We start from the raw sequence: 12,946 nt of genomic DNA, 5'->3' as shown, positions 1-12,946 counted from the left end.
TCTCTTTTTCAAGTATGTGATTTAACATTAAAGGATAACTATTACAACTGAGAGAGAGGGTTTAATTTGAAAACCGCTTTTGAGATGATCTGATGTATTTAACTGCCACCCAGTGGTCAGTCAGAATATTGCCATAGGTTTTTTGTTAAAGCTTGTACGAATATTATATAGTAGGAAGGCATAACAATGAAAACTATTTTCTTGTTTTTTGTTTGATTGAAGATAATGATTTTCATATATTTTATTTTAAATACTGTAATGCTAAACCATTTCCCTCTCCTATATAAATTTTATTTCAATTACAATTCATTTGAAATATAAAGACTGAATGATAAAAAAGTTTTACCTATAATTTACTATATACTATGACTAACTTCTAGCTATTTGTCATTTAATCCCCATTCTTTTGTATTTTCATGCCATTATTGTCTTATGCTTACCTCTGGCTGCCTTCACACGTTGTCTGCATCTGCACACTTCTCCATCTTCTGCTCCACAGGGATACAAAACTGTACAGAGGTATACCACTTTCAAAGCCTGTGTGAAGAAGGAACTCTATAGCAGATAAGTTATGGTATGTGTTAGCTGCTTAGTCTTTCTAAGTGTGCTAGCATGCTGATGGGAATGGCTGCATGTTAAACTGCCACCGTTCTGTTTTCCCATTACAGAATTAAGGAATATATTATCAGAATGTGATCATCATAATATTTTACAAGGTCATATAATTCTATTTTTAGACTTAAGACTCTGTTAGGCTATCATTGTTTTGTTGGCTTATTGCTTTGTTTGTACTGTATTCAAGAAAATATTCCACCCTCTCCCACAGCACAGATTTTGTGAGTTTCTGTTGGTATTTTCTGTCTGTTCTGTAACTAGTTTTATTCATGCTTCAGATAACTCTATGATATATATGGTAGTAAATGCGTGTATAGTAACGGTAGATGTTTCCCTCCTCCCACTGAGAAATAGTTATCTAATTTAATTCCACTTTAGTTTGAAAATGTACATATTTTTAATAGCTTGGTGTATTTCTAACATTGCTACTTGAACTATCTTTCCGTAGAAGGCATGTGTTGGTGCTTTTTTGTGATTTAAGGTTATAAATGCCAATGTTTTTTCCTTTCTGTCCATAATAATTATATATTGTATAGTAGCTACTCATGGGAGCATTAACAACTAGTTTAGGTCCCAAACGTAGTTTATGAATGGAGTGGGGGAAACGGGCCTATTAGAATCTGGACCCACATGCCGCATGTACCCAGGAACTCAGGTGGGATTGTACTCGGGCAGCTAGTCTGAGCCAAAACCCGTGTAGCTGCAGCTATATTGCTAATTTTAGTATGTTAGCTCAAGGAAAGCTAGTGCGTGCAGGTCTAATTGAGCTGAGAATTACACCTCCCAACTGCTGTGTAGATATACCCTTAGTATTAGTCCTTCAGCAGAGTATCAAACACCTTTGCTGGGCAGGGAAGCTCTCAGGAGTGTAGTACAATAGATTGTCTTTGGGTGTGTGCAGGCTTGTACTGTCCGTATCCAGTATTTCCACACACCCACAAGCTAGAGCTCAGAATTTGACTAAGGGCTTGGCTACACTCGAAACTCCAAAGCACTGCTGTGGGAGTGCTCCCGCAGCAGCGCTTTGAAGTGCGAGTGTGGTCGCAGCACCAGCGCTGGGAGAGAGCTCTCCCAGCACTGCAGGTACTCCACCTCCCCGTGGGGATTAGTTTACAGCGCTGGGAACCGCGCTCCCAGCGCTGGGGCACTGTTTATACTGGCGCTTTACAGCACTGTAACTTGCTGCGCTCAGGGGTGTTTTTTCACACCCCTGAGCGAGAAAATTGCAGCGCTGTAAAGCGCCAGTGTAGCCAAGGCCTTAGACATGTCCCACTCAGTCACGTATGAAACTTAGAATCAATAGGACTTTATTTTCCAAAAAAGAAAACTAAATTTTGATTAAACTTCATAATTTAAAAATCGTATGTGTGGGTCCAACTCAAATACTGCACTATTGTGTTAGTGCTTCAGAACTGGAAAGTAACTCATTTTAAACAGACAAAACTCTAGTTTCTCTGCACAAGTGAAGTGAAATATAAATGACAGGTGAAGTGGTAAAAACAAAGTGATTTTTAAAATTCATCAATTTAATAATCTAACTGGTTAATCACACAAGGTAAGAAGAATTATTTTAGATTAATTTTATCTTCACCTCTAAGGCTCACTCTTTTGATTCCGAGTTTCATAACCTGAGCATTATCGTTCTTTCCTTCGTTCCTACCTCATTCAGTTTCTTGTTAACTGAAACCCCAATCCTGCAGTTTCTTCCAGGAGTATGGTACTTCATTTTCTCTTCCCCAATAATCCTTACACATCCCCTTTTCCTGTACTATTGTTACATGCCTTGACATACCTTTGTTTTTCCTTTTATAATTTAGACGATAACTTCAGGGCAGGTATCAGGTCTTAAATAGATTGGTAAAGTGCTGTACATTTACGGTGCCTTTTTAGTTTGTTTCAATAGTAAGTATTTACCAAATTGGAACAAAATGTTATCACTCAAAAGAACTCCAAAACATTAATATTAAACCTAGTAAAATTCTCTTGAGATGTGAGAGGCTTTGTGCTTTAAGCATCAAGTTTAAGTGCCCATACTCACTGAAACCAGAGGTTTAAATCCAGGCAGAGTTAATTCATCCTTCAGACATAGATAAACTGAATACCATGCAGTGTACTACAAGTGAGACTGAAAAACTGAAGTCTTGTCTGATGTACCTGAACATTCTCTTGGAGCTTCTTGTAAGAGTTGCTGTTTTAACCCTCTTTGCCTTAGCTAAAATTCCCCCTTCCCTTAATGTGCACCAGTTGGTTAATGCCCTCCATCCTCATGGCAGTTGCATTTCAGTAGTGATGTATGTACCATACCATATGTACTTTGCGAGGTAATTTTCGTTCCTTTTGGATAAAAGATGTAACATTCATTTATAATACTAATCTATGTTATGAAGATTGGTGAGCTGAAATTGAAGCAAGCTTTGGCCAGCTTTGTTAATTAAAAACATAAGTGATGCGATTTTGAGCCTGCTGCTCTTAGAGTTGTCTTGGGGACAGTAGAACCTGCACTATTCACACTATACATATTTTGAAATGAAAGTGAGTTTAAATACCCTTTTAAAAAGTCACTGCAAAAGTAAACCACAGAATAATTGAAAAGAGAATAAAGGCGGAGTCATTAACAGCTGTGAAACTGAACATTTATTTCAGAAAATTAATTAATTTAAACATCAGCCTTATATACAAAGAAACACGTAGTATGTCTGCAATATAAAAATGTACCACCTATATCACCCAAGGTTAGATGGAATATGATAACTCTCAACTGTACTTTGTTCGACATATAAATGTAAAGACTCTAAGTCTATACTTTGATATGATTTGTATGGTAGACATAGATCAGTGATAAAAAGAGATTAAAATATTTGGCATGCTTAGTCACTGATTATACCACACTTTGAATCTGTACCCAAAAAGGAGGAGAAGCACATTCTGCTATGTGTTACATATCTCTAGATTGCACTAATGACATTTGCTTCACAACATGAAGTATGCTACCCTTATAATAAATAATGAAATCTGTCCTTGGGGAACAAGATCCATACTTTGCCTGGTTCAAACAGTAGACAAGACTTGCAGATCTTGTCTCTCTGTGGCTGTCCCTGCAGAGCATAACATGTGAATTAGCATCAGTAGGAGTTCACTTGGTTGAGGAGGAAAGGGAACAAGAAAGTGTTAAGAAAAGACAGTGAAAAACTGATATTATAAGTATGTATTCTAAAAGCTAATTTCTAATTATGTTTTCTTATTCAGTTTCTCATCTAATATAAATGTTTAATACAAATAAGATTTAGATTTGTCATGTGGTAAATGTTTTAAAAACCTTTAATTTCTATGCATTCCCAGTGTACAATTCTTGTAATAAAAGGCTATCTTTTTATACACTTAAACTTGACCATCATAACAAGCAATGTTAGGAAAACCAGCTAACTGTCTCGGAAACATTGTTGCTAGGTCTTTTCTCTGAAACAGTCAAAGTGAAAGGTGAGCAATGACTTCTCTTTACTGATTATGCAGAAAACTACAATTACAAATCCAATTTTAGTGTTGTGTGAATAATAGTCTTGTAGGTAGATGGATTATATTGGATAAAAAGATTGAATATAGTAATGACACAGTTTGTTTGGTTTATTGTTTAATTCTCTCAACTATTTTTCACTCTGAATTTTAGGGGAAATTTTAGATCATATTGGATTCATAATTGAAAAAAGTCTAGTTTTAAGCTCTGCAAGGAAGATTCTTACTCTCCAAAATGTGCTGTACTTCAGTCAGTGTTTGTTACACAGGGATGTTTGTTATTTGACTGATGACTAGACTGTGTTCCCAGCCATTCAAGAGAGGAGCTAGCATCTCCCATTTCTTCTAGAAAGCGTATTGGCATTACGCCTTTCAGTACAAGTATCAGCTGCTGGAACCTTTCCCTGCTGCCAGAGTCTTTCCCGCTGCTCACTTTTCACTGCAAAATGTAACTATGCATACCTGACATGCTGCTGCTGCTGCTACTGGTGTGCAGTGGCACCAGCAGCTTGTTTGTGATGGTAGATTTGGAAAGGCCATGTTAGGAACTTTCAGAGTCCATGTATGAAGCTTTTCCTCATTTAAATGTGCTGGATTGTAGGCTATCAAACTATATCAGATAATTTTTCATCTTGGAAGTTCTCAATTGAGGGCCCTTAAGAATACAATACAAGACCCATTTTTCTTTTCAGACATTTTATGAAGGGGCAAATTGGGTTGTGTATCTAAATACATAGAGTGAGTATGTTAAATAGTCTAAAAATAACAAGACAATACACTCACTTAAAAAGTGTGAAAACATTGGAGAGTATGGTTTTTAGAGGAAAAAATTCTCTCTAATTTGATATACTGAGACTAGCTACAGCAGTGCTCGCACATTAGAAATACATAGATAAATGGCTAGAGTAGTGTGGTTTATTAGTGTATTCTTAAAAATAATGAGTTTATGCCCAGGAACAATTGATAAATCTATCTTATAAATTTAAAAGTAAAGATAAATCTATGGTTCCCTTGCCCCTGTTGCTGTAGTATCTGATCTCTTCGTTATCTTTAATGTATGTAAGTAGATTACACAAGATGCAAGTGAGCAGGGAAACTAAGAAACAGACTCAGTGATGTGTTGGAGGTCAAACAGGAAGTCTTGCAGAGCATGGAATTGAACCTTAGACTTCTGGGTCCCATGTTGGAGCTCTAACCACTAGACCATCTTTGTACCCTACTCAGCATACTCTCTACTGGGCATTTGTCAGTGTCGCAGAACTGCAGTACCATTCAGCCTAATAGTAATTTTTTATTGGATGGCCCAGGATTCAAATAACAGAAATCTCATAGTTCAGAATTGACATAACAGTGCAAAGAAGTTTGTGATTGTCTGTCTTCATTTTATACTTGGCTATAGCCATTGCCATAAGTCTTCCACAAGCACCAAGAAATTTTGGTATTTTTATTTTATTGTGTAAAAATGTGAACCTTTTGAAACAGCTATGAAAATGAAGAAATTATCTTAAAAGCAGGAGACTTCTGAACAAAAGGATATGTTTTCATTTAGCTACCAGTATAGACTAAGTTATTGGGTGAATACTAACCAGGTGCTTGGCAGTGGAGGTGCAGTTCTGGAAACCACTTACTTACCTTCAGACAGATCCACAATCATGTTTATGTGCAAAGATCTACATGTCAGACCTGAAGAAGAGCTCTGTGTAAGCTCAAAAGCTTGTTTCTCTCAACAGAAGATTGTCCAATAAAAGATATTACTTCGCCTGCTTTCTCTCCCCAATTTGAGGATTTAGCACTTCCTGGTTGTAGTCATGAAAAATGTACCTAGTTTGTATGAACACTGTAAAATATAATCTAGTGTCAAGGAATTTAATGCACAGTATCTGTTTCTAATTCTATACTTGTTCATTTTTAACAGGAGACCCCAAAATATGGTTTGAAGGGTTACTATGTTTGTGTGGCAACTGTAACAAGCAAACATTTAAGAGAGCTCTGGAAGCAGTTTAGGAGTCGAGATATGCTAGGATAAAAAAATGAAGGAAAGAAAAAACTTCAGCATTTGGTTGCTACTATTTTTCCTAGATATTGTGTGTGAAAAACGGCATAACACAGGTAAACTATGTATCTTTCACTTGCAGCACTATGCACTGAATCACCATTGGGTTTTTTCACTTGATTTGCTGATCTATTCATGGATTTTTTCGACCACTTTTTCAGTATATGTTTTGTTTTAAGGGTTGACTTACAGTGTCCTCTGGCCTATAAAAATGTATCTTAAAGAATGTGTTTTTAAAGATATTTGTTGTTTGTATTTGTTTTGAGATGTGCCTTTCATTTAAAGAATATTTTTTTTTCATTCTGGTGAATGTGCCTTTTGGCAATGGTGAAAAATTATTTCCATGTAGAGGGGATGTGAATTTGCTTTTAGAAAATGAATATTATATGAAGTTTGTGTTACAACAGGGATGAGAATGCATTCTGTAGCACAACAATTGCATAAATGTGGAATGTACAGGTTGTAAGTACTCATGAGCCAAGAAAGCTGTCATTTAAAAACAACTATAAGTAGCAGTTGTGATATAGGATAATGTGAATTATTGATTAAGAGGTTAATTAATTAAGAGGTACTGATGTCCAACAGCTGTAAGTCTTACTATTATAATCTTACTGATTCAGTTTAATAAAATCTCCTGATTTTGAGATGTCTAATTGTGTACAATGAAAATAAAATGTCAACTTATTAGCTAATATTTGTATAATGTTAGTTAATACAATGCTACTTAATATATAGCATTGTGTTTCTGTAACTTTTTTGCCAGAGTATGGATTTCAGCATAGTTATGGATTACGTGTTAAAAATGCACTTTACTTAAAAGCTGGACATGGTATGAGGCAGAAATCAATCCTATCCAGTTTTGCTAAACTGGCATGCAGTAGTGAACAAATATTGCCCCCAGGTTGTGGCTTTAAAAAAATTAAAAGGAATGTAGGCAATAGCACAGAGCTGCAGCCAGTTACAAAATGTTACAATGATAAATGTAAATATCATGAGACTTTGGAATTCTACCTGAATCAAATTCTAGAATTAAATAATAAGGCTTTAATACAGCTATGTGTTATGCAAGCAATCTGCAACCTGGCCTCCTGTCTGTCGATTTCTATGTTATGAACAATGATTTTGTTATTGTTTTGTTGTTGAATTAAGCCCTAAAAAGTCATGATTAATGGAGCACAATTCTTGTTTTTACATATCCTGAGTCTTTTTTGTTTGGCTGGGGGGTGGCAGGTTTGCCTCAATGTAGTGATTGCATTTAAAAGTTTTGTACTGCTTTTACAAGGCTGATAGCATAAAGTAAATAAAACCCCAAATACTAACTTACTTTAACACACAATTTTAATGTCACTCTTAAGAAAATTTATTGAACAGGAAATTAATTAGTATTTACATAAAAGCAATCTGTGCATGAAAACAGGGATTATCTAATTTTAATCTATTTACACTATCAGTTGTGAAAAGAAAAAAAAGTTTGGTTTAGTGGTGCACTTCAGTCCTAAATCAACTATTAGACACAACATATTGTTTGTAATCTTTCATTGTTATCACGAACACAACAAAGAGTTTTATTTTTTCATCATGTAGAATGTGGCTGTCTGTCACTCAAAGACCATGTAGTATCTTTAAATGCATGAACCAAAAAGTATATGTTTTTGCCTCTGTGTTAATAAGCTTAAGTTCCAGGACTAATCTGTTTACCAAGATTTTATTCATTTTTTTAATTGACTTTAAAAACTTTTTTTTGAGAAATTCCATTGTAAGAATTTCAGAAGAATTAATGTTAGAATGTTTTATTTTGGCATGGCTTATCTGGCTTTTGGTAAAAATTATATAATAGGAAAATACTAGCTAGAAAAATGTCCAAAATATTCTATTGTAGACAGCATTTCAATGATAAATATTCATGCAGTCCCTACTCACTCTCCTCCCCCAGCTGACAACTAGAAAATCAGAGATTGGGACTAAATGCTGATAGGCCCTGATGTTGTAATTGACAGTGTGCAGTGGACTGCTTTTTCGATGTGCAATCAATTGCAGGACCAATCACAATGTATGTAAAATCTTCGTATCACTCTTCCAATTTGTATATTTCTCTATATGGTGCCTAAGTACAGTAGACTGGCATAAAATAGAATATATTAGTGACTGATTAGTCCATAAGACTGTGCTTTCTGCTTTTGTTTAATAATACAATAACAATAATGTATGTAACGGTACACTAATATGAAAAAATATGCATGTCATATTTGTGTTTTTCTCAAAATAAACTCACTTAAAACAAACTAATTTCCTTTGTTGCAGTGCAGATTAATCAAATTCAGGGCTGGCATTAGGGGTGGGCGGAGTGGACAACTGCCTGAGATGCCATTCTAAGGGGAGGCATCTCCAGAGCAAGGGTGCCTCTCCTCACCCTGCTGCTTGGCTTTGCTGCCATCTCCTGCTGCTGCTGCTGCCGCCACCACCCTTCACCTTGGAGCAGCCCCTGGCCAAGCTGTTCCCAGGAATCTGCTGTGCAGAGCGGTGGCAGGAGGCTGATGTTGGGGTGTCCGCCTCTCCCCACCTATATATCTGGTCTCCTCTGAGCTGGGGTGGGGGTAGTCTGCGCTGCTGCTTCTGAATCAGGAGTGGGAGCTGCTGGCGGGGGCTGCTATCTGAACAAGCCTTCAGACTAGTGAGTGCTGTGCTGAAAGTGACAGCGTGCTGTCTCTCACATTCCCCCAAACACACACACACACAGTGTGTCACTCTCCCCCAACACACACTGTCTCTCTCATACTCCCCCAACATACATATTCTGTCTCTCTCACTCACACACACACTTTCTCTCTCTCACTCCCCCAAAACAGACACTCTCCCCCCAGCACCAAATAACAGTATTCTTCTAGAATGTAAATTTAGCTTGTACTCATCTTACCAGTGCCAGTTTAAAAAACATTAGCTAAACACATAATTTTAGACACTATGCAGATGAAGGTCACTTTTTTCAAGTTGTATTTTTAGTTATAGCTGTAAAATAACTTAAAATTTGTATGAAAATAAATGCAGTTCCAAGTATGATACAGATAGCAATGATATAGTCAAATGTTAGTGAGGCATGTACATGATTGTGATTGGTAAACATAAATGACAAAATAATTAGAAAAATAAATCCCTGTTCTTAATAAAAGAGAAATAAACTTTTTGTTGAAATTTAGTAAATACATTTTTAGTGGAATGAAAATCAATTAACTACAATAGAGTTGATAATGCCAGTGACCTAGTATTTGTTAGAGGAAGTAAAGGGATATTATGCAGATTGCATTTATTTTTATTTATCTCTGCTAAAGATAGTTTACAAAGTATCAAACTTGTGTTTCTGATATCTGTGTTATAGCTCCAGAATTGATATTTGAAGGCTTGAGATTGGGAGTATCTTGCTGTATTATCTCTTGATTGTTCTAAATTTACATATACATTTAAAATATGGTTTTAATTGGGGTTTGTATGTATTCTTTCTTTCTTTATATAGGAATTATTACAGTGCTTCTGTCAGCTAATTCCTAAGTTATTATCTACAAAAATAACCCTAGAGTTTTCAGGTGCCTAAGTAGCCTCTGGAATAATGGTTAAAGTTGCCCAACCCCCACCCCCAAAATCTGAAATGGCACCCCTGCTGAACCAAGAGTGGCCAGAGGGCTGCAGGAGGGTTGTGGGCTCTGTCAAGATGCAGCCCCCATGTGACTGCACAAAGTTCGCCTTGAGCCTCAGGCAGAGTGCCAGGCACCACGAGCCACCGCAGCAGTGCAGAAGTAAGGGTGGCCATATACTGTGCCACCCTTACTTCTGCACTGCTGGCTGTGGTGTTGCCTTCAGAGCAGGCCGCTATCAGGCCAGCCTGCCAGTACTTAATTTGTGCCAGGACTGAGCTCTAGCACCTTTTTCAACACAAATTAAGCACTGGGGGGAGGTAGTGGAGCCTAGAGGTGATGGGGGGTGGAGCCTGTGGAGGTCAGGGGTGATGGGAGGGTGGGGCGCTAGGGGGGTATGGGAGAGCACCAAAATATAAATTCATCCATGGTGGCATTATCTCTAAGGCTGGGATTGCCAATTTTGGCTGGACATGTTCCTGGAGGTTTCATCACATGACAGAATCTTTAATTACAGACTTGTCTTTAATTCCTAGACACTCCCGGAGAATCCTGGAGGGTTGGCAACCATACCTAAGGCCACCCCTGGTCAAATTCTTTTCTTTTTATAACATTTTCTTGGTATTTACCACATAAAAGAGTATCATGAATCATAATTTCCCACTTTATCACAAAACAATTGTGCTCTTGATTTCTTTAGTAACTTTTGTAGATATGCAACGGGATGCCCTCTGAACTCTCCCCAGCCTGGGCTGTCTCTCACAATGCCTTGCTATTGATTAGCAGCAACCCCTCCAGGAGCTGTGATCAATCAGCACAATTGCAGGTGGAGCCCCACACCCCACTATATTGCATGAATGCTCCCAATATGGGCAGTGCAAATTTATTAATTGGTTCACCACTTCAGCAATGGAAAGTAGACATACATCAGCCTTTGCCAACCTGAGCAGATTTGTCCCACACTTCATACAAATTCACCGGTAAAAATAAACAATTAAACAAATTTATTGACTATAAAAGGTAGATTTTAAGTGATATTAAGTGATAGGCAGGAAGTCAGAGTTAGTTATCAAAAGAAATAAAATATAAGTACGCAGTCTAGACTAGGTATAGAATGTCACAAAATGTATATGCTGTCCTGCCACAGACTTCTGCACAGAGAGGACAAAGGTTCAAGGACACCTAAGTGAAGCAAAGCAAGACAGTGGGAGATGCCATCTGGTGGAGGTGCACCCTCTGGATATGGAGCAGGATAGTATAGTTGGCTAAAGAGATCATTGCAATAGCCTGTCCCCAGTTGGCTAGCAGATTGGAAAATGTATATGCTGCAACTAAATAATGTGGAGGCAGCAATAGAGGGCAAGGTTTTGGCTGAGGAGCTTGCTGAACTGTTCATGTTGACTTTTCAATTGCTCTTGGTACACTGGGGAAGTTTCAGAAGACTGGAAGAGAGCCAGTGTTGTACCAATATTTAAAATGAGTAATGGGATGACCCAGGTAATTATAAGCCTGCCAGTCTGACTTTGATCACAGACAAGATAATAGAGTGGCTGATACAGGAGTTGATTAATAAAAAATTAAAAAAGAGGGTAATATAATTAATGCCAGTCAACGTGGGTTTATGAAAAATAGATTGTCAAACTAATTTGATATCTCTTTTTGAAGAGGCTAAATTTGGTTGGTGAACGTATGTGGTGATGTGATCTACTTTCATCCTCTTAGCCTTACAGCAGGTGGTAGTTAAATTGTATGTGCTTTGTTTCAAGACTATGGTTTCTGGCTGAAAATGACGAACTTCATCCAGCTCACGAGACACAAATGTCTCCTCTCCCATAAATCTCCAGTTATGGATTTTTCTCTGCTGCTTGGTCACATACAGTCCCTCACTCACCTGACCAGAAATAGAAAACAACTAACTTGGATGCTGAATTAAGTCAAATGGGAATGTTCAGACATCTCTACATGGAAGAGGGGTTGAAGCTTCAGGGCAGGAAGCTGGCTACAGAAGAACTTCCAGGGAACTTTTACTTTGCCCCCACCCCACCATATTCATAGATTTTTTTTTAAGGCCATCAGGGACTATTTTAATAATCTTGTCTGATCTGCATAATACAGGCCATAGAACCTTACCCAGTAATATCTGCACCAATCATCTATTTTAGAAAGACATGCAGTCTTGGTTTGAAGATTCCAAGGGATGGAGAGGTAAGCTGTTCTAATAGTTAATTATACTCATTGCTATAAAATTCTTCCCTGTTTCTAGTATGAATTTGTCTAGCTTCAGTTTTCAACCACTGGATATTGTTAGCCTTTTTCTCTTAAATTAGAGAGCCCTGTACAATCTGAAATCTTTTCCCTATGTAGATGCTTGTTAACTTTGATCAAGTCACTTCTTAGCCTTCTCTTCAATAGATATAGATTGAGTTGTTTCCATTTTGAGACTCTATCTAAGGGCTAGGCATATCCGTGCAATTAAAAATAGAACTTCTGCCATAATACTGAATATATTTACTAAATCTGAAAAATAGGTTTCTAAAGAGTAAAATCTTCCCAGTCTTGAATATGGCCGTTTGTCATAACTTCCTCCTCCTCATCTTCCATTCATTATCCCTCATTTCCAAGATCCCTCACAATAAATGTATCAGATAAATTATTCTTTGTAATTATTCACTCCAATGCAGTACTATGACAGTTTTGCAAGTTTATAGAGAACTGACTTCACCGTAAAGTCCACACAATTCTAACTACCTGCATACTCTGCCCCGTTGGTCATCCATTCAATTATTCTGTATGTGTCAGTATTGAGGCTGGAGTGGGAATGGGGCTGAGCTGAATTCCCAGTCATAACAATGTGGATAGATGGTTCCTCACAACCCCATGCCTTACTGATCATTTCCTCACTCATCCATTTGTCCCCCACTGCTAGTTCTACCCAGCACTACCACTACTGGTAGAAAGTAGAAGAGGCAGTGGCCTGGTCTACACTACGCGTTTAAATTGATTTAAACAGCGTTAAATCGATTTAACGCTGTACCCGTCCACACTACAACGCTCTTTATATCGATATAAAGAGCACTTTATATCGATTTCTGTACTCCTCCGAGACGAGAGGAGTAGCGCTAAAATCGATATAAACATATCG

At 37.4% G+C, this 12,946-nt stretch overlaps 1 protein-coding gene and 1 long non-coding RNA gene across 3 annotated transcripts in view; one reads left to right on the top strand and one right to left on the bottom strand.

Moving 5' to 3' along the window:
• The window catches only part of MICU3 (mitochondrial calcium uptake family member 3), a 90,423-nt gene extending 81,959 nt beyond the window's left edge, over nucleotides 1–8,464 (top strand). Inside the window, exons 13-14 of one of the 2 annotated variants that reach the window (XM_032770064.2) lie at nucleotides 500–574; nucleotides 6,041–6,122. In XM_032770064.2, the coding sequence (XP_032625955.2) occupies nucleotides 500–568 (69 nt within the window). In that variant the 3' untranslated portion in view covers nucleotides 569–574; nucleotides 6,041–6,122. Of the gene's footprint in view, nucleotides 1–499; nucleotides 575–6,040 lie in introns of both variants that reach the window. The other variant, XM_075066433.1, reaches the window with a different exon arrangement.
• The window catches only part of LOC116818829 (uncharacterized), a 16,966-nt gene continuing 7,251 nt past the window's right edge, over nucleotides 3,232–12,946 (bottom strand). The window contains exon 2 of the long non-coding RNA XR_004372288.2: nucleotides 3,232–3,751. This is a non-coding gene — a long non-coding RNA (uncharacterized LOC116818829). The remainder of the gene's footprint in view (nucleotides 3,752–12,946) is intronic.

The sequence above is a fragment of the Chelonoidis abingdonii genome, chromosome 5 (genome assembly GCF_003597395.2).
Source record: "Chelonoidis abingdonii isolate Lonesome George chromosome 5, CheloAbing_2.0, whole genome shotgun sequence".
Taxonomy (NCBI): domain Eukaryota; kingdom Metazoa; phylum Chordata; order Testudines; family Testudinidae; genus Chelonoidis; species Chelonoidis abingdonii.
This window is presented reverse-complemented; position numbering and strand designations above follow the sequence as displayed.